General features: G+C 39.8%; 1 protein-coding gene across 14 annotated transcripts in view; it reads right to left on the bottom strand.

Annotated features, from left to right (window-relative positions):
- The window catches only part of SPTLC3 (serine palmitoyltransferase long chain base subunit 3), a 166499-nt gene that overhangs the window by 90037 nt on the left and 56504 nt on the right, over positions 1–19958 (bottom strand). For 10 of the 14 annotated variants that reach the window (XR_007905367.1, XR_007905366.1, XM_051792753.1 and 7 more), the window contains 6 exons: positions 13822–13929; positions 13508–13605; positions 12323–12509; positions 11282–11516; positions 8013–8081; positions 5707–5871 (listed from right to left, as the gene is read on the bottom strand). Coding sequence is in view for 12 of the 14 variants with exons in the window: in XM_051792753.1 (XP_051648713.1) it covers positions 5707–5820 (114 nt within the window). In the remaining 2 variants the exon portion in view is untranslated. Of the gene's footprint in view, positions 1–5706; positions 5875–8012; positions 8082–11281; positions 11517–12322; positions 12510–13507; positions 13606–13821; positions 13930–19958 lie in introns of all 14 variants that reach the window. The other 4 variants (XM_051792745.1, XM_051792749.1, XM_051792747.1 and 1 more) reach the window with 4 other exon arrangements.

Below are 19958 nucleotides of genomic sequence, written 5' to 3'. Positions count from 1 at the left end.
CACTGCCCTTTGAGCCCAGTTATTAACCCATATAGTAGTCTACCCATCGAGACCGTAACATCCCCAGTAGCACACGAAGGTGTTATTGCTAAAGTCAGGGTAGATGACACCATCAGTCACCTCTCATTCACAAATCTAGTCACTTCATCATTGAAGACAGTCAGTCAAACATTATTTATCTTTGGTCCATCTGTGCTTGCTGCTCCCAGTCTCCTTCCTCTCTCTGATCCCAGACACAACTCTTGCTAGAAATATCTTTTGAAGACAGGTGCAACATTTGCCTTAAGTTATCAGTGATCTTTGATAACCAGAATCTTTCAAAGATAGTAGTGTGTGATATGACTGTGACATCAGCCAGCGCACTTGGGTGCTTCCCTCCTGATCTCATGCACTTGTATGGGCTGAGATTTCTCAAGAGATCCATGACTCAGTCTTCTTCCACTACTGGTAGTCTGACAACACAGAGGCTTGGAAGACTTCAGTGGTGAAAACTGAGGCAAAGAAAGCATGGAGCACACCTTATCTGCATCTGCAGTCACTTAGTCATCCACCCCATCCAGCAATGGGACACTATTTCCATGTTTATTCATCTACTACTAACATAGCAGTAAAAGGTCTTCTTGCTTCCCTTGATGTCCCATGCAAATGTTGACTCCAGGAAAGCTTTGGCTTTCCTAATGCCATCCCTACATGCCCCTGCAATGTTTCCAATCTCCTCTTTCATAGCCCTTTCCTGTTTCTACCTCTTGTATGCCGCCTTTATTTATTTTGCACTGGAGCTCACAGTGGGTTATCTGCTTTTATCTGCTTAGCTAAGCCAGTCTCCCAATACATATACTTGTTTTCATGAGTAGGATGACCTGTTACTAAGAGGAGGTTGTCCTTAAAGACCCGACATGCTAAATCTTTCAAGCTGAAGTAAATCACTACATGCTATTTTTATCAGGGCTTAAACTTCCAAAATTTAATTACATGAATTTAGAGATTTCCAGGTGTGAACAGGGCTAACTGGAAACTTAGATATTGAGCTATATGAAAAATCTCAGCCTTGCATGTAAAGTCTCATGCAACACACTTAGAGCATTGCTACAAGAATCAGTGACTGTTACATGTGCCTACACACTGGTGACATCTCGGGTTGCAGAAGTGTTTCCTGCTTCCATTGCATTGAGCTCATCACATAGCAGGGCAGATGACAGAAACAAGGGTGTGGATCTGAGACCTGTGATTATTAGCTGAGAGTGCAGGTGCAAAGCAACACATTTCTGGGACTCGAAACCAAGGAGAAAAGAAGGCAGGGACTGAGGATGAGGAGGTCATTCATATCTGTGGTGCAGCTGAAGCTACAGGTGTACTAATTGGTAGAGAATCTGCCTGAAAACCAAGTCTCAATTTTTTTTTGCCTGTTGTCACTATAGCTATGAAACCCAGAGGGTTTATGGGGATTGCCCCTTCCAGGAACACATGCACAATGGGACAGGTCCAGAAGCCTTAGCTGCCACAGGTGAAACAGGCTGGGCACAATAAGGTTCCCTTTCAGTTGCTTTTAGCCAAACCCACACCAAAACGTGAAGATACTTCAGAAAAAGGTTGTTATGTTGGTAGATCATTATGGCTGCAAACAGTTGGAAAGGCTATAACCTGATCAGCCTTAACCCTCTCTCCTTACTCGTCCCTTATTAATAATCTTTATTGCATGACTCTGATTGGGGGAATTAGTTTATTTTTGTTCCCGCAGGACTCATTAACATTTATATTGAGTTTGCAGCCAAAATGCCCCATTTACACTAGCTTCTGCAAAAACATATGAAGTGCTGTCTATATTTGTGAGAGGACAGAGCAAAGAAATTACAGGTGGCCTTTATGACACGTAAGAAAATTACTGAGAACAGTTGCATGGCATATTCCTTTCATGACTCTCCTGTTAGACAATCAATGTTTTCTTTAAGATCTTAATTAGGGAATAAATGACATTGTAGGGCAGAAAGGCGTGCAAGAAAACTGAGGGAGCCAAAAGCATGGAAGGGACTGAAACTGGATGCTGGAATATTCAATCAATAGCAGAGTAGAACAGTTAGAAGGAGCTTCAGATGGCACAGGACAGAGAGTAAATATAAACATCTTCTGAGTTGTATAGGCCCCAAACGGAGACCATCACATTTTTGGTCCATCACATAAGTGGAACAGAAGTTACTGGGTTTGACCTCACCCCAGGCTTTTTCTTGCTTTCAGAAAGGAGCTTGAAAGCCCTGAAAAAGGCTGCAAGTTTCTTACAAGCCACTGCCATTCTCAATGCAGAACAGCAAAATAATGAATTTGTGAATAACTTTATAATGTCTTGGAGGCTAAGGTATCCAAGGAAATGGTCTAGCAAAGAAATAAAATTGTTGCACGTGTTCTATAGGGAAAAAAGTTTCCACTGGACAAATACATTTGTCGTTTTAAAACTCCAATGTCCCCTATAATTGGCGCCCAGTCAACAGCAGTACAACAGCAAAGAAACCATCTCTAGGAAAAAATTTTCTCCTGGTCAATACAGTTATATAAATAAGTAGGTTAGTTATTGAACTGTGCTTTGGATAAAGGCAAGTTCAGGCTATGGGTTCTGGAAGAACACAAAGCATTTGACTGTGTTAGAAGCACTAACAAAGTGTAAGACACAGTACATGACCCACCTCCCGAAGCTTAGGTCTTACTGTGGCCCAGCTTCCAAAGAATGCCAGGACTCAGCAAGGCTGTGGGGACGTGGTTAAGCCTGATGTCCCTTAGTACATGACAGTCAGTGCTATCAGCTAGAATTGAGTGAGTCAGACTTAAAATAATCACAGAAGCTATTCAAGCAAGTAGTCCCACCCCAAAGCAGTTTATCACTTCCCAAAAGCAACAACTTCTCTTCCAGTAGGATGCTTCACTGCTTCTTTATCACTCAGCTGCCTGCTTTCTGTCCTTGGTATGCCACATAGTGCTAGAAGCAAAGAGCTTCCCTACTCCCCCACATTTGATCATCCCTAATTACCTTTCCCAACCCATTAAACAAAATCCTTTCTTTAGAAACCTGGGGGGTTTTGTGGTATCAGAATTGCTTCTCTACTTCTGTCATGCATGCGCAGACACACAAAATGTTCTTACATCATTAAGATGCAAAACACATTGTTCCTGAGCCAGTGTTTTCAAAAGCAGTGTTTCCAAAGCCAGCATTTCTTGAAGCCAGTGCTTCCTGTGGGCTCCCTGGGAAAAAAAGGGTTTATGTAGCTGACTTCTGCAAAGCCTGATGTTCCAATCACTCAATTGTGTGCAACTATTGCTACATAATCCTGGCTTAGAAGCCTTCACTGTGCCATTCTCTCACTGCAGCCTCTGCACCAGGTGCCTCTCTCAAACCATGTTTCCCTCCTCCCCTCCTTGTAAAGCAAAACAGCTGTAACTAACCCCAAGAGTTTCAGAACTGCCACAAGTCTCAAGTTCTAGAGCCAGCATCATCCAGTCACATCCCCTGAATATCCTAGCACTATATTTCTCCTATAGAAAGAGTTCAATGGTCAATTAATTTACTGAATAGCAGTAGAGGACATATGTGTGTGTGTGTTGAAGTGTTACAGGAAATCAGGGCAAGGTGGATAAAGAGCAAAAGAGGCAGGAGGGAGGAGAACGACTAGAATTATGAGAAACCTGAGTCTGGGTCTTGTGCAGGCTTCCTTGTGCACCCAGCTGCCATATTCCCTGCTCCTCAGATCCCAGCTGTAAAGTGGGAGCACATCTCAATGAGGACTTGCAAATACAAATGCACCAGAAGACTGTGTGGAGTTGCACACCTCCAGCAGCAAGGCATGTAAACAGAGCAGGGAGGAAGGAACAGTATCTGTTCCTGTAAAATAGCATATAAGCACTGAGCAGGGTGAGGCAGCTGGGGCGGGGAAACAGACCAGACAGGAATGGGGAGATTCCTACCAGGAATGAGATTCCTGGTTCATGCAGCACTCCTGTCTGTTATTGTTTCCTACTTTCCCAATCTGTGTTTGAAGCGAGAAAGGGGAAATGGTACGTAACTTGAAACACAGTGCTAGACCCAGACTTACCAAATATGCCTTTGACAAGCCTCCTGAACTTTCTAAGGCCTCACTTCCTCACCACTTCCTCAGCCAGGGATGGTATTTACTAGTGGCTCAGTGCTACTTTCACACATCCCACAGCAGGGTAAAACACCTTCTCCTTCAACCATACAATGCTTGTAAGACTTCACTAATCTAGCAGGGGTGTCTACTAATTCCTTCTTTTCTTTGCCACTGCTTTCAGGCCAATATTAATTTCCTTCTCTGTAATATTATTCTTTACTTCTCTAGCTGTTTACTTTACTTCGCTTTCCTATTAAGGAGGAAATCCTAATTAATCCCCTCCTGGGAGTCTACTGATTTCAAAATCACTCATTTGCAGCAGGTTAACAGTAACTGAATAGCAAAGCTTAGTCCTTGAAATTTGTCACTGAAATGGAAAGTAAAGATTTAGAACATCATTGAAGCAAATAGCTAATGTATAAAGCAACAGGAAGGTAGATGTGATATGTAAAAATATGCTGGATTAGGTTTCTGGAAGCAAATCCAAGAAAGGCCTTTTTCAATCATTGCACAAACTTTTTTGCTTTCCTCATCCAGCACAAGCCAATGATTGGGAAACGCTCATACCAAGGGAGACACCTAAAGCCAGACAATCATTAAGCATGACACTGGGCGTGCCTTCATTACAGTGCTGAGGCATGTGAGAGCCCCATTTAGAGAAAGATAGAAGATAGCAGTTTATTTGTAAAACAGCGGAGCCCTCACCACAGTGCTTGTCTAGAGCTTCCAACTGCATGGTCAGGTGAGCACTCAGGCTCCAAAAGCAACCTCCTCCATCCCGCTCTCACCATCACACCATGCTGCAAAGCCAGCCCTTTTCTAGTCACTACAAGGCTTTCAACTAATGATCACATCAAGATCCAGAACTGGGACACTGCAAGACAGAATGTGAGTTCCCAGTCAGAGCAGGTATTGCAGAAAGACAACCTCTAAGATTTGGGCTCAACAAAGTTGGTTTTGTGGTTCATTATTTAGGATGCTACATGCCAACCGTTCCAAAATGTTCACATAAGTGAGAAGTGCTGCTTCAAAGGGAACAGCTTGAAAAAACAGCAAGCAAACTGCCTTGGATTTTAAGCAGTACAGGACTGGAGAGCAGGCATCAGGTAAGTGCAAGCATGAGGTAAACCAACCTTGCAGTAATGTAAACATCAAGAAAAGGCAGCTTTCCCTGCCTACATTTTGTTATTCTTGTTATACATGTTCAGCAACAAATCACACTTTAATCCACACACACTTTAGGTTGACAAAACAGCTTTCCACTAATGATTAATACATTGCAAAGTCAACTCCACCACCAGTTCAGCTTTAGAAGGAAGCTACTACATTTCAGCGTGCAGGTGTTTGTTGTGTTTGATAGGAACTAGAGGCTTAGTCCATGGAACCAACAGTATTTGCATGAGCGTTTGCAATTCTCTGCAGTTTAGAAGGATAGACAAAAGCAGTGTTAGGTCCCACGATTACAAATTTACACAAACTTAATCCATACATCAATGGAGACTAAGACTGCCGTAAACCTAGCTTAATAAACAATGTTGCAACTACCTATTTGTTTTCAGTGTTGAGGTAATTAGCATAAACAGTCAAACCTTACCTTCATTCCTTTAGTAATTCCATTTTTCTTATAGATTCCACTTTTTAAGAGGTTATTCTGTTTCTGATGATGATGATGTAGGTGCCCATTGCAGACAGCACTGGGATTAGCCATCTGTTTAAATTAGTCAGATTCTCAGTTCTTAAGGGTGTCTCAGGTGTCTTTCTACTGTAAAAAAGACAGTGGGATGAGAAGATAAAGTTCTTGGTTAAGGCCTGAAAGGTATCCAACTGGTCCGTCAGGATTTTCCAGGATGAGAGGAGGAACTATCTTTTGCAATATCTTCGAAACGTAAAACTTTCTTTCATACACCTTCAGCCCCAGTGAGCTAGAATGCCAAATACATAGCAGAGGTGTGCTCTTAAAATCTCTGAAAAATACTGCTCATTGCTGGCTATTGCACGAACACGGCTCCTGTGAGTCAACAAGGCTGCTGCAGCTATCAAGAAGTGGGTGGATTCAGAGGCGGAGACACTTAAAGATACATCACCTCCTATATACCTCCCAGTGGAGAAACATCATGTTTCTCTTCTCCGAATTACACTCAACGTTCCTTTATTCCATTTAAACTAACAAAATGTTTTCAGATTTAAACAGAGTAATCTTTAAAATTACATGGTTCGTCTTGCTGAGATGAAAAAAGTAGTATTGCTCTGAGTAGAACAGAAAGACTTTTTTCCCTTTTTTGAAAAATATCTTGTAGAGGTGACGTGATAGATTGTTATCTTAATAATTACATTATTAACTCTGCAAGGAAATGGAAAACACTTTGATATTAAGATTAAAATTTATCTAGAGCTAGAAACATTATATTTGGCTCCATCCTACAGACACATGCACAGGTATTCACCTGAGTGAACTGTCCCTTTAAACTCAGTTTGGCCAGTAGCTGGATAAATGGCATGCTATTATAATTAATGAGAAATGGAGTTTTATAAAGTTGATTAATTTAGTTTTAAAACAAGTCAGGCTTTAATCACATGTGAAACTACTAAGGAGGACTAACATACATCTTTTTAAGACAAAAGTTTATTTATTGTGGAAATACATATATTGTCTTTGCTGAACCAAATTCTCATGTTTAAGATTTTAGTGATGAAGCATAAAGGTAGAGGCATCTCTGGTAGCATTTAATAGAATCCCTTCCTTTCAAAATTAAAATTAGCGTGGAGACAGATTAAAGGAAAGCTGTATAATAATATCAATTTTGAAAAACAGTTAGGATGAAAGGCTGGGAAAATAAAAATATTGAGGTACTTTAATTAGAAAAAATTACTGAGCCATCTTGGCAATGAAATGTAAGCAATTTGTAGAAAAAACAGCCTACAACTTGAGTATGTGGAAAATGCAGGAGATTAAATGTTAAATGAAGCACTGTTAAAGTACACAGGGAAACACTGTGTTGGTTTTGTAAACTTGTCTTAGACACGTATTAAATTGTTAAAATATATTTTCTTCTTCAAAGTGATTTGCAAAGTGAGAGTTTTCAATGTGCTGGAAAGCTTTTGCTTCCTGCTTAAGAGAGATCTAAACTGATCTGTCTTTAAAAGAAATATCTGTATATATTTCCTTCTCCATTTCACCTCATTTCATACCGTCCAGAGATTTCCACTAAAGAACTGCAGAAACCCTCCAGGATACATTACAGAGTAGCACAATTTAAAAAGCAGTCCATCCATAACTAGACTTGGTTGTTTTATCATTGGAAAGAACTTATGTATTTCAGTTAATAAGACTGGAAGTAGTAGTTTGGGTCAAGAAAATATTCCCTTAACTGACTAAAATGACACAGAAACAGAAGAACACCAAAAACGTTTTGCTTCACAATTACACCAGATTCACCATCAGAATTCAGATTTCCTTGGTTTTGTCTTTTTGGTGCTTTTCCTAGGCAAGAATGCCTCATTTTTGTGTGAATCAGTCTTGTTTAGGCTTCATTAAGGCATCTGTAAGGATAACTCTATTTCAAATGAATCGTGAATATGTAGTGACAAAATAAATTGTTGGTCATAAAGGGCTAAGAGCTCATATTTGCAAGGAAAAGATGAGACTGAGATGAAGATAAGCCAGAAGTAGGCAGGAAGAATGGTTAGTAATACTTCCCTGTATACCTATAACCTGTGGCATGCTGACAAATGGAACAAGATAACATAAGGCATTCGCTCTGCACCTGGCAACCCCTTCCCACCAAGCTTTCTCATTTGGCAATTATGACCTTGATTGCCACAGCAAATCAAATATCTGTAAAACATGCCCTCTGCTCAGTCAGTTACTTCACCCTGTTGTGAAAAAGGTAGGACAGGAACACTTACCAGAGTTGGTCCCGTGGCCCAGCTGGAACTTCTGCCAGGTGTGCTTCCCAACAGGCTCCGCACCTTCCAGGGCACAAAGCGATATAATTAACATCTCATATGCCTCTTATACTTTTTTCCAATTAGGTTCATGAGGGAGGTGGAATCTCCAATGAGATAACAGTTCAGATAATGCAAATTCTGTTGCCAGTCCCAGGCTCTAGATCTGCCCTTGTTATCTATTTCAAGGCCCATGAAATCCCAGTGACCTTACATGAATAGAATAGTGACTTAAATACGTTATATTAATTCTAGTTTTCAATGTCTAGAACATTTCAGATCACAAACAAATAGCACTTAAAAAAAAAGAAACCGCATTTGAATATGAATTTAAATGAGCAATTAAAAAAAGCTCAGAGAAAAGCTGTCCTTTGAGTATCTGTTAACCATGGTCTAAAAGCCAGTGCTCACAAAACAAATACCACTAGAGGCTGAGTAAAATTCTTGTCCTGATTCCATCAGAGCAAAAGACTTATAGAAGGGACAAGTCTGGCCGAATACACAGAAAGGATCTGTAAACAGAATGTGGTATTTCTCCTGGAAAAAAAAAAATTGGATTTTGCCCTTCAGAACTCCATCTTACTCAAAGCCATGTATTACTCAGATTTCTATATACATATCTATCATGCTACTGGTTACCTGCACCTAAATCTATCCCTCAAACATACGAGAGTCTATGCTGCCTGGACCCTGGAGGAAGGACTCAATAATTGTGTGCTTTGCAACACCAAAACCACCACTAGCAATACCCTGTTTATTTTTACCATTCTGGGAAGTGGATAGGAAAAAAATTGCTATGCTGACTGTACAAGAACTGTGTGTATTTAACTGCAGAGGACACCAATCCTACTAAGATTATATGTGCCCTTCTCTCTAGTGGCTTGGGCACTGGTTTCCCTTCATACATTGGCAAGAAGATGGTGAATTTTTAAGGTTACTAGCAGACCACACACCATGTTCTACAAAGATGCTAGTAAAGTTTGCAAGACGTGACTACAATCACTATAAAGCCGTAGGAAAACCACCAATGAATTCCCAGGTTCTAGGTTTTAGTCCTTGCTTTGTCATTATCCTGTTAATGCCATTGGATTTTCACCAACTCACCTCTTGAAAACAGGATAAAAGGGTTTAAATCATTTGTAAATGCTCTGAGACAAATTGCTGAGGAGCATGGTGCAAAAGTGAAGAAAAATATATGCAGTTAATTAACCAAGGTTTAACAACAGGGCAGAGAGAAAAGGGAGGTGTAGGGTTCTGTTTAAGCAGCCTCCCAGTGTTCAAAGAAAATCACTTTTCTGCTATTGCACCCTCATTGTTACAAAAAAGGACAGGATAAAAGGCTGAACTCTGCTGATGCACTCAAGAAGTGGGGACAAAAACATCTAACCTGCCATTAGACTTTTGGCCCAGTCAGACATGTAGGGTAATCGGAGTGGCCACAATGTCCCCATTTATAATGGCCGTATTGGATTACCTACCAATAAAAAAAGTAAATGTTGCAAGAAAGCAAGAGAGCTCATCCCCAGAAAGCTGTCATGTCATAAGCCAGAAGGATTTTGCAGGATTCCTACTCATCTCAGAGTACAGTTAGTTATGGCACAGTTGTGAAATGGTCTTGCAATCTCATTGCAAGATCTTGATAATTTCAGTTCATGACAGATGCACATTTAAATGCCACATGAAACAATAAGGATTTATACAAAGACATCAGGTAGCTTTATGCTTGTTTTCAGTAGACAGACAGCAAAGTCAAACAGAAGCTGAAAAAACTGGGAGCCCGAGTCTTTTCCTTTGTTAGAAGTCAAGATTCTAATGATATTTAAATAGGCAGCAGAGCATGCTCCAGTAGTGGAGTACACAGTAAAAAAATCCTTCTGGCTCTCCCAATCACTTCTCTCACAACAGAAATCCACTTTATAAATTCTGTGTACCACTGAAGACTTATTTTTATATTTAATATATGTGGACACATGGATGTCAGAGGCAACTCCTGCCTCGGATATGTAAACGACTTCAACATAACAACACCAGTGAGCCTGAAATAAATGAACTAACAGGGAGACACCATAACAACAAAGCAACATATGCAATAGCAAGTACCAGCCATCAGCTGGTCAGTCATCGCCATGGATGTCTTTTGAGACTCATCCACATTTCACCAGCACTGGCTAGAGGCTAAATTTCCTAAATGTTCATATGGAATACCCGCTAATCCATGTTTGCTTCTTTAAACCCTCTCTAGCCAATACGTATGCGGGAATAAGTAGGGATACGCCACTACACCTGTGAAACTGCACCTCAATGCTGAAAGATCCCTTCAAGTGCCCTTGCACAACTTGAAGGATGTACAAAATGCTTGAATATTGGTCAGGGAATAATCTAGAGTGCCTCAGAACTGCGGCACAGGTGGATGCACGCAACCAGCATTGCAACAGGGAGGGCATGGTACAACAGGCAGGGCTCCTCTGTGTCTGGCAGGTCCATCACCTGCAGAGCCCTGGGGCTGGCCTGGTTGGCTCCTGCCACCTCTGCACCTTCATATTCTTTCACTATGGGCAGTAGGATGACAGGACAATGGAAAGCCATAAGCGTATAAAGATACCGTCACCCTGGTTTCTTAAGCAATATTACCAGAACCAGTTCTCTCAGTGTATCCAGATGTCAGTAAGCTGTGAGTACTCATAACATTAGGGATTGGTTGGGATTTTTTATCTGATATATATATATATGATTGATATATGATACACATATCTGATTAGGAATCTGTACTTAACCCCGGAACGTTTGTAGCACCTTGACTTCCTTAGAAGGATTAAGACTTTACAAATTGCAAAACTGATACAGTTCTGTCCTCATTTTATGATAAAAAATTAAAATATACCTGACTAGAATGTCATGATTAGACAAAACCAACAGCAATACAAAAATGGCACCAAGACCAAAAGAATAATAGTAAGTCTGCTGCAAAAACCCAACATTAAGCACAAGTAAAAGCCTTTGCTCTAGCTTCTTCCAATTACAAGTATCATGCCATTACTACAGTCTTATCTGGAAATTTATGATTGAGTTGAATCTGCAATTCTTACTCCTTAAATAAAAAACTCACTCGGGTAGTAGACCTAGTGAAGTCAGTAGAACTACTCAGCCAAGCCAAAGGCTAAAAAAAACTTTACAAGTGTCAGGTAGAGGCAATAATCTCTTTCTTGGGACATTTTAGTCCTGACCTCTTTCAGCAGTGATGTGATCTCCATAACTGTCCAAGGCAGATTTCAGTCTACTTTTCTGAGACCTCCTGCCAGTCAGGCTAATTTGCTTGCTGAGCTCCATAATTTGCAAGAAGCCAGTGTGGTATTGTCACTGTTTCCAGTTGTTGACGTCATGAATGGAGCAGAGACAACTCTGTGCCATCTGTTCCTTCTCTGTGTCATCACCACATCACTTCAGACAAGTGGTTCTTAGCTACATTAAGATAACCGATACTTAACCAGGTAGAAAAATCACCTTAGTGTTACTAATAAAACTGAACAAAATAGACATGGCTTTAACCTGTGTTTAATGATGAAATTTCAGGCTCTGAACAGGAAATTACAAAGTGATTCCACACAAAACTTAGAACTTATTGCTTATTGTTCTTGGAATGTAATTGTTCAGTGCTTCCAGGAGCAGGAGATTTACACAGGCCCAGATGAGAGTTAATAATGCTACTCAGTTAGGGGGAAAAAAAAGCATTGCAAAATACTCCATTTTTTAATCTAACAAGTGGCTTCGTTTTGCAATTCTTACTCATTCAGTGACCCAACGAGGTCAATACTCATCCAAGTAGTAGTTATGCTTCAAAACCTTTTTATTAGCATTACTAAACTTAGGTAAATGATACAGGGGATTATTTGCCTTCCCCATTGCCAGTGAACAAATAATTTCAAGGCATTACACAGAATTAGATTATTGTGTTAAATGTGACTCCATACATGGGCTCTCTGTAGTCTCATTTCCTGTTGTCATTGCCTATAGTTTTGTTATTGATCATTTCAGTTCTGTCCATCCTAGGGAAATACAGGTCAAGGGGAAAAAAAAACCAAACCAAAATCCCTAAACCTGTACTTATTGCCATTTATTATGGTAAAGAACTGGTAGCTGGGTTGCCTTATAAAAACTAAAAAATTTTTCATTCAGTTGCCTCGTGCTATTTTACTATGGTTGACATTAGTTATTTTTAGCCTACCCTGTCAAACCGATGGAAGAAACCAAAATATTGTTCACTCTACCTACTTACTACAAATATTCAAAAGCTTTTCCAGATCCATTTTTTTGCTATTTTCACTTGTGCAGAATTTATTTTGACTATTGTGAGCTTTGCCCCTTCTTGGCAGACTTAGCTGCAGTTCTTTCTCAGTTCCATGCCTCGCTCAAGTCAATGGGGCTCTGAAGAGGCACCAAGGGTCAGACAGGAGGCTGAAAGGGTGAGTGAGTATTTAAAAATTCGTCACAGAAATTGTTGCCAAATACAGGAAGGGCAACATCACAAAATTATTCCAAGAATTTTTGAAATTTACAGAGTTCTGAGACAGGTGGTTTTGAACTTGGTTTAAGACTTATATTTAATCACGTTATACAATTTTCAAAACAAAATAAAATGTTATTCCTTACTTGGAGTAATTTGTATTTAAGAATTAGTGTACAAGTCTGAAACAACCTAGATTTGTTACAGAAGATTTAGGAACACACTCAGGTATTCCAAAAACACTGCCATGTTTCAGGAGCCAGGTGTCCAAGAGTTCAGCTCAAAGCTGTTGCATATAGTATAGAACGAAATCATTTGAAGGTTTCCCAGAGCAACGGGTCCTATTCAACACATTCGTTTCAGTCACAAGATTTTCATTAAACTCACTCATGTTTAGGATTGGAGTCTTTCAACTCTCATGCCAAGACATCAGAAAACTAAAGCTTCTTTTCTGTGGTGTTTGTTCATTTTTGTATTTCATGTAATCTCTAATTTTAATATTACACAAGGTAAGTTTGTCAGACCTCAGTAAAGAATTGGAATCAAATGTCACTTTTTTCCAGTCTCTGCAGTTCTTTTTTGAAACAAATCCTTATGTCAAACAAAGCTGCATATCACTGGAGAAGGGCAGGCAAGTCGGGCCTTAGAGTACTTTTAGGCAGGTCTCATTCCACTCTCCAGCTATTCATCCCTTAGCCTGGGAGGTGACTATTCCAGCTACATTTAGCAGCCTACTGCCTTCAGTGGATTTCAAAGCAACCTTTTCTGTACAGGAGACTGTAACCCAGGATAGAGGGCTGATTTTTCAACACTGCTAAAATTTCAAGCCATTAAGTGATCAGCTACAACTTGCTCTGAGTTTAGTGCACGTCCTTCATTTCCAGCACTTTCATTGCAGCTAACAGACATTTGGAACAGTCTTTTTACCTGGAGTAGCTCTTTCCCTCACCTATTATGCACTGTGCTGGCAAGCAGCAGCTGATGTCAGAGATTTACTGCAGCATTAATGTTTCTTTGCATAAGGTTTCCTTCTCTTCCTTTTCTTTGCTAAATGGAACAGAGATGAGTCAAGACTTGTGACTGAGATAGGCAAAAACTAAATACTCAGCAGGAAAGGCTCTGCCAAGGTTTCCAGCACCTGAGCTGGTTCCCTCCTATGCTTATCCACAGGATAGACCTATTCCTGGTACCACCGCAGTCCCTTGGACTATGCCACATGGCTGGATCCCCCACTCCAGCCTCCCTGCAGTGCCATGCACTCACCATGGGAAAGGCAGTGCTGGTGGAAGGTCTTCATTTGGCTCATGTGATGGTCCAGAGCTTCAGCTTGTCCCCTTTGCTGTGGGGCCTGGCTGTTGTACACCCACCAATCTGTAGAGGATAGAGGAGCAAGATCCCCAGCAGGGTGGGGAGAGGCTTAGTAGACTCTGTTTCCACAGAAAACAGGTGTATAGAGGAAAGGAGTGGAGCAAAGTTTGAGGACTGTTGGAAGAACTTCTTGAAACTGAGGTTTACTATTGTACTTCTGTGAAAGAAATACCAGGAAAAAGCCCTTACTCCTCCTTTCCTTCCCTTCCCACAGCAACTGCCATGCTTCAAACTCCAACATTTGTCAGTTCTAGCAGCCAATTTAGGATGTGCTACCCTTTGTCACAGAAGAATTCCAGAATTCTGATGCTGCTTTTACCCTTTTAAATCACTGTAAAGTTACATCTTTATCAATAGATTTCCGAGGCCAGGATATACCACTAATCATGAGATTCAAGATTAGAATCATTAAATTCAAGACTAGTAGAGTTTTACTGAGACAGTTTGGCACTTTACTAGTCTGAAGCCTGATGCTCTATTAGTGATTTGAGTTTGACTAAAGGATATCAAGAATATTCTCTGACAGAACCAGAATTGCTCAACAATGGAAAATGTAATACTTTTGCAACACGTTCAGTATCACTCAGATCCATATTTTGATGTTTAAGACAGAAGGACAAACACACACACACAATCAGCAGTTCTGTGTAAAAACAATATCTAGAGAGGAAATCAAAAAATCCTGTGATTACTCTGCAGTGAGTCATGGCCTTCTCCTTAAGAAGACCCATGTGCCTTCACAGGGCTCTGTTGACTCCAGGCACTCTGTCCAGATTAAGATTTATACCTGGATCTATCTAGGCCTAATTTAAATTCACTTGTATTCTTACAAACTTAATTCTTACTGAAACTTGATAAGAAAGTTAGATATTCACCCTGACATCAAGCACAAGAAATTTCAGACCAAACCCTCCTTCCACATGATGCTTAGGGCAATACTTTAATTAACTTCAGGAAGCAGTGTAATTAAAGATAAATCCAAAATGTCATATAGTATAGAACAGCAAGAAAATCAACCACATATTTCCTTTTTTATACTTAGAATTGTGAGTGGACTTCTCAAGAACTCAAACCACTGTTTGCTATCATGACCTTTTGGTTACAAGGAACACGTTTAACTTAAGTCTTTTTAACAAACTAGTCACTCCCAGAACACCACAGCTTTTCTTGCAAACATCCCTGCCTTCCTACAGGTCCATATGTACTTTGGGTATTTCCAGTCAAATCAATACACCTGTTCACAGTGTAAAGGTAAGGTTGAGAATAATAACTTATAAGATACAGCAAAATTCCTGGCAACTCTTGTAACATTTCTCAAATCATGATCATTAAATGTGATTACAGTTTGGATTCCAGGGAATCTTCTTTCCAAGGTTGTCATGGCCTTCCTAAGACCTCACAGACTATCTCTGTCACTCAGCATCACTTTCAGTAAAATCCAAGTTGTTTTGCAATATTGTAATGGTGCAGGAGACAGCTCATTATTACTGAGTGAACACCACTAAAAAGCAAAGACTTTCAGGTTAACAGTAGCTGATGTGGCAACAAAAATCAGGATTCTGCCTTATTTAGTCTTTGTTTACACCTCACAGCATCTGTGATAACGTTTGATCTGTATTTTGTCAGATACTGGTGTTTCCCAAATCATTCACCAGGACTATGAAGGTTTTCTAGTCAGTTCAATGCTGGTTGTCTTATTATGTGTTTCCTGGAGTCACATCTGAGCTGGATAGTGGGAGAGGATTCGCTTCCCACACTCAGTACTGCCAACTGGCACAGTTTTATCATAAGTGTAATGGCATTTAATGCTTTCTCCTGTAGCCCCAGCTCCTGGAGCAATGGGACTTTGTGAGATCAGCTTCATACTTTTCTTTTTTTTTAATGACAGTAGAGGAGCACTTGAGTTAGTGCTTTTTTGTCTTTTCATATGGTCCTCTACAGGCACTAAGACAACAACATGGTATCTAAATGAAAGCTGAGACTTGCAGATGATAAATGGCTGTGGGAACTAGGCTTCAAGATAAACAACCAATATAGTGAGATCCATGCTGAACCTGAAGCCTTGGCGATTCTGGCTGTGCAGCATTTTGTAATATTTATTATCCTCCGAGACAGAGTTTCAGTGTTTCTTCCAATAAAATCAAGTTAATAAATTGCATTTTTAATTTCAACTGACCTTCTACACTCAAATTTTATTTTCATAGCTTAGTTACAGATAAGAAGCAGTTCACATTATTATTTCTGCTGTCCAGGGAATGAAAAATCATATTTCATAGAATTTTTCTATGTTTCAATATTTCTTTTGGGTCAAACCCAAAACTGTTTAGAAAGTTTTTTTCCTAAACATTTAAATTTATTCTAATAACCTTTTTTTTTTCCTCTAGAGGGCAAAGATCCCATAACTGGTAGACCATTTTCATAGTGGGAGACAGAAGTTCAAATCCATTCTCTGTCAGATTCATAACAGAGATTCTCATCCCCTTTCTGCAGCAGGGACATAGACCACTAGATTCACTGTCTTTCTTTCACTCTCCCACCTTATAGACAAATAAAATTTTATTCATGTTCCTTTAGGGTAACATTTTCAGTGAAACAGATGTAGAAGGATATAGATATAAGTATTAGTTTGGGGAAATAAATTCAGATCTTCCTGAACCTTTTTTTCCTGAGAGCTTTGTTACACTTTCGATTTTTAGTGGTTTATAGCATAGGTTTGGTTTTTTTTTTTTAATAAATACAGCATATTGTAAAATCAGTTATAAATCCACAGAATGTAGCCTTCAAACATTTATGTTCTCTAACTGAAGACTATTTAGATATTTTTTCAGAGTGCACTTGGCTGTGACCCATTAATACAGGACTCAAATGAGCCACTGAAAAAACACATTGCAAGGTGGAGGTTTCTTTGCTGTAGCTGTCCTGGGGCTCCCTCTTAACAGCTTGTTTCATAATCAGTAAGGTTAATGTCAAAGAGATCTCAAGGAGGCACAGGCATTAACCAAAATCTGGAAGAGCACTTGGTATAGCTATTCCACCCACTCCAGTCCTTCAGCAATTGCTGAGTTACACTTCCAAAACTAGAACAAACATTAAGTGGTGCTTTTCCTGCTACACTGTTTTGTGTAGCTTCTTACTCTTCCAAAACATCTTCTTTCCTAGTAAGATGTCCTTGACATGAAGGATCATTGTCATGTTTAGCAAAAACTTGCTGTGTAAAATTGGAGGAATAAAGGACCTTAAAGCTGCTTGGATGAACGAACTTGCACTGACCTCTGATGGCTGTGAATGTGCATGAAACACAGTCCTGCAGTTATTTGTGCTTCCTTAGGAGCACCAGTGCTCTAATTAAAGTGATGTTAACATGATAAGACAAAACCTCTTTTGAGATGGAAACCAAAGAACTTATAAAGGAGTCCTGGTATTATTTTTGCTTTGCATCACCATTCTCTTTGGCAAGCATGGTGAAAATGTGTTCACAATAGAAGTTATTTTTGATGGAATGCCTGTCTTTCTGTATTCCAGCTGTTTGGAAATTTCCCAAGAGGGTTTTCTTAAAACACCTGTCCACCTTATTTCTTCTTTATAAATGATTTTATAGGGTGGAAAATGCATGAAGCATGAAAAAACTACTGTCACAATTTTCACGGCTGCTGAATTCACAATACACTACAGAAGACTCAGTTCCAAGGCTGCTAAGTTGGGAGAAGCACATGAACTTAACTCACTGCCAGTACAGTAGAAACTGTCTTGTGATCTTTGGAATGGGCTTGCTTGGGCCACCAAAAAGTTTTTGAGTCAAGGGGAGAAGCCAACTCGAGGGTTTGTCTCTGAGGCAAGCTCTGAGAATCTCTAGAGCTTTAGCCACTAGCCTCAGAGCAGCAACTTCCAGCCTCATATATGGAGCTATCACTCAATGAATACACCAAGCATGAGGGAAGCCCTTTGTGATAATATCACTTCTGCCTGTGTTACCTTGAATAGCCAGACAGGTTCATGCAAGTGTAATAGGGGAGGTGATCTGAACACTTCTACTGGTGGCATCAAGAACTTGTTAGAGTGCTCAGAGCCAACACTGAACCACTTGAAGCATCATACTTGAATATTGACCTGTGACCAGGTCACTTCTTTGCTACATCTCAGCTCCACATTCAATTCCCCAGTATACACTCTCTACATCACAGAAGAAAATGGGAGCCCTCTCACTTTCTCATGTTGGGTTAAATGTGGATGTTAAGGGAACATTTCCTCCTGCCAGCTGGGTTTTCATAGAAGATACACCAGTAATATTTAAAATTAAAAGAGGAATAAAACGCAACTCTTGAAAATTCTTAGGTCTTAAAATTGAGACTGAAATAATTCAGTTTGAAAGAAAGATTGCCATTTGTTTTGGTGGGCTCTGAATCAGGTTCTTGGAGCTCAGAAGCACAGATGGGAACATGAAACCAGCTACAGAATTTCCATCTTGTTGCATGGCCTGACTTTTCATCATTTTATTTTGTCCTACTTTGGAGAAAAATTCATAATCTTGAAATACTGAAATGTCTTTGATAATTTAACATTAAAACTGAAAATATAGCATAATAGTCTGTCAAAATAAAAGGAAATGAAAAAGACAATGTGAAAATGCAAGCAAAATCAATTCATGGATTTTTTTTTTTAATTGAAACATTTGCAAACATATCTGTCAACAGTATAGTTGGGATAGAAATAGTCCTGCAAGAAATTATTTTGATGAAACTACATTTTTCCAAAGTAAATGTAAAGGTAGCAGTCTTGGCACAGCAACCCTGACTGCCAAAGACATTTCCAAAAAGCCTTTCCTGAATTACAGAGGTTCAGTTCTTCTGAAAGGAGGGGGTAAGGAGGGTTTTATGCCAACTTCTTGTTGATAACACAAGGCCATTAAGGGATATTTCAGTGTTTGGTTTAAATTAGAGGAGCCTCATTGCTGCACTGTATAAGAAGCCAAGAGAGTTTAAAGGTTGAACTTGCCAGACAGGATCTGAACCCTTCTGAAAAGCCTTTGCAATCACAGCTGTCTGGAACCTGATACTGAACAAAGCACTTGTACTCAAAAGCACCTTCAGCTTAAAGTGGTCATTGAGGAAGAAAACCAAACAACCAACCATTGAGGAAAAACTGCCAGCAAAGTCACAGTATCCCCTCTACACCCATTTCCACAAAACCTTTGGTCAAGGCTTTTTATGCTGCCAGGGAAGTGGGCTTTGTCAAAATTAAGAGATGTATCAGAGACTCTCAGAGCACACTGTAATGTCACTAGTTGTGACCTTCAAATACAAGCAGGTGTGATTCTGTGTAAGTGAGATTAGACTAAAGTGGCCATGAAAGGTCGTGCTTTTATCTTACACTACTTACATTTTTGAGAGGTGGGTCATATGATGAGCTATAAAATGAGTGAGAGTCCAGCACAGCACTTGGGGAAGTCTAAAACTGACAGGAGAGGTACTCATTTGCAGGTGAAGAAGTAGAACACCGTGAGTGACACAAGACACAATTCCTTTTACCAGAGAATGGTTGAAAAGTTGTGCCCTGGTGGCACCTGCAGACCTGCTGCTGCACAGACAGTGCAGAAAGCCTTGAACTATAGCCTGCTCTCACAGAGACACACGACAACATCCAAAAATATACCCACTGAATTTCTTACTTGGCTTGGATTGTGCCAGTTGGATGGTGGGTTAATGTTCAGTGTTGTGATTTAAGACTAGAAAGTCAAGTGTATATCTTCAATTACTGGAGTGTCCTTAAACTGAGAGTGATTTGTAGAATTAAAAAAAGATTACTAAACATTATTGGGTCAAGTAATTGCTTGATCAAATGACTTTTACAGCAAACTGTACAGAACGTGCAATTCACCGTTCATTTTCTGGGATAATCACATAATAAGCAGGAAAATTGGCCAATTTATCAAAAACTATTATTATTTTGTTTGATTAGGCTTGAGAGCATTATGCTAAATACAGCTTCTCCTCACTTGAATTTTGGTTTCTGAACTGCCACTGGTAGCACAGGTG

Source organism: Manacus candei, unplaced genomic scaffold (assembly GCF_025592945.1).
Source record: "Manacus candei isolate 608988 ecotype Guabito, Panama unplaced genomic scaffold, ASM2559294v1 h1tg000035l, whole genome shotgun sequence".
Lineage (NCBI taxonomy): Eukaryota > Metazoa > Chordata > Aves > Passeriformes > Pipridae > Manacus > Manacus candei.
Note: the sequence above shows the minus strand (reverse complement) of the source record. Positions and strands in the feature narration are given on the sequence as shown.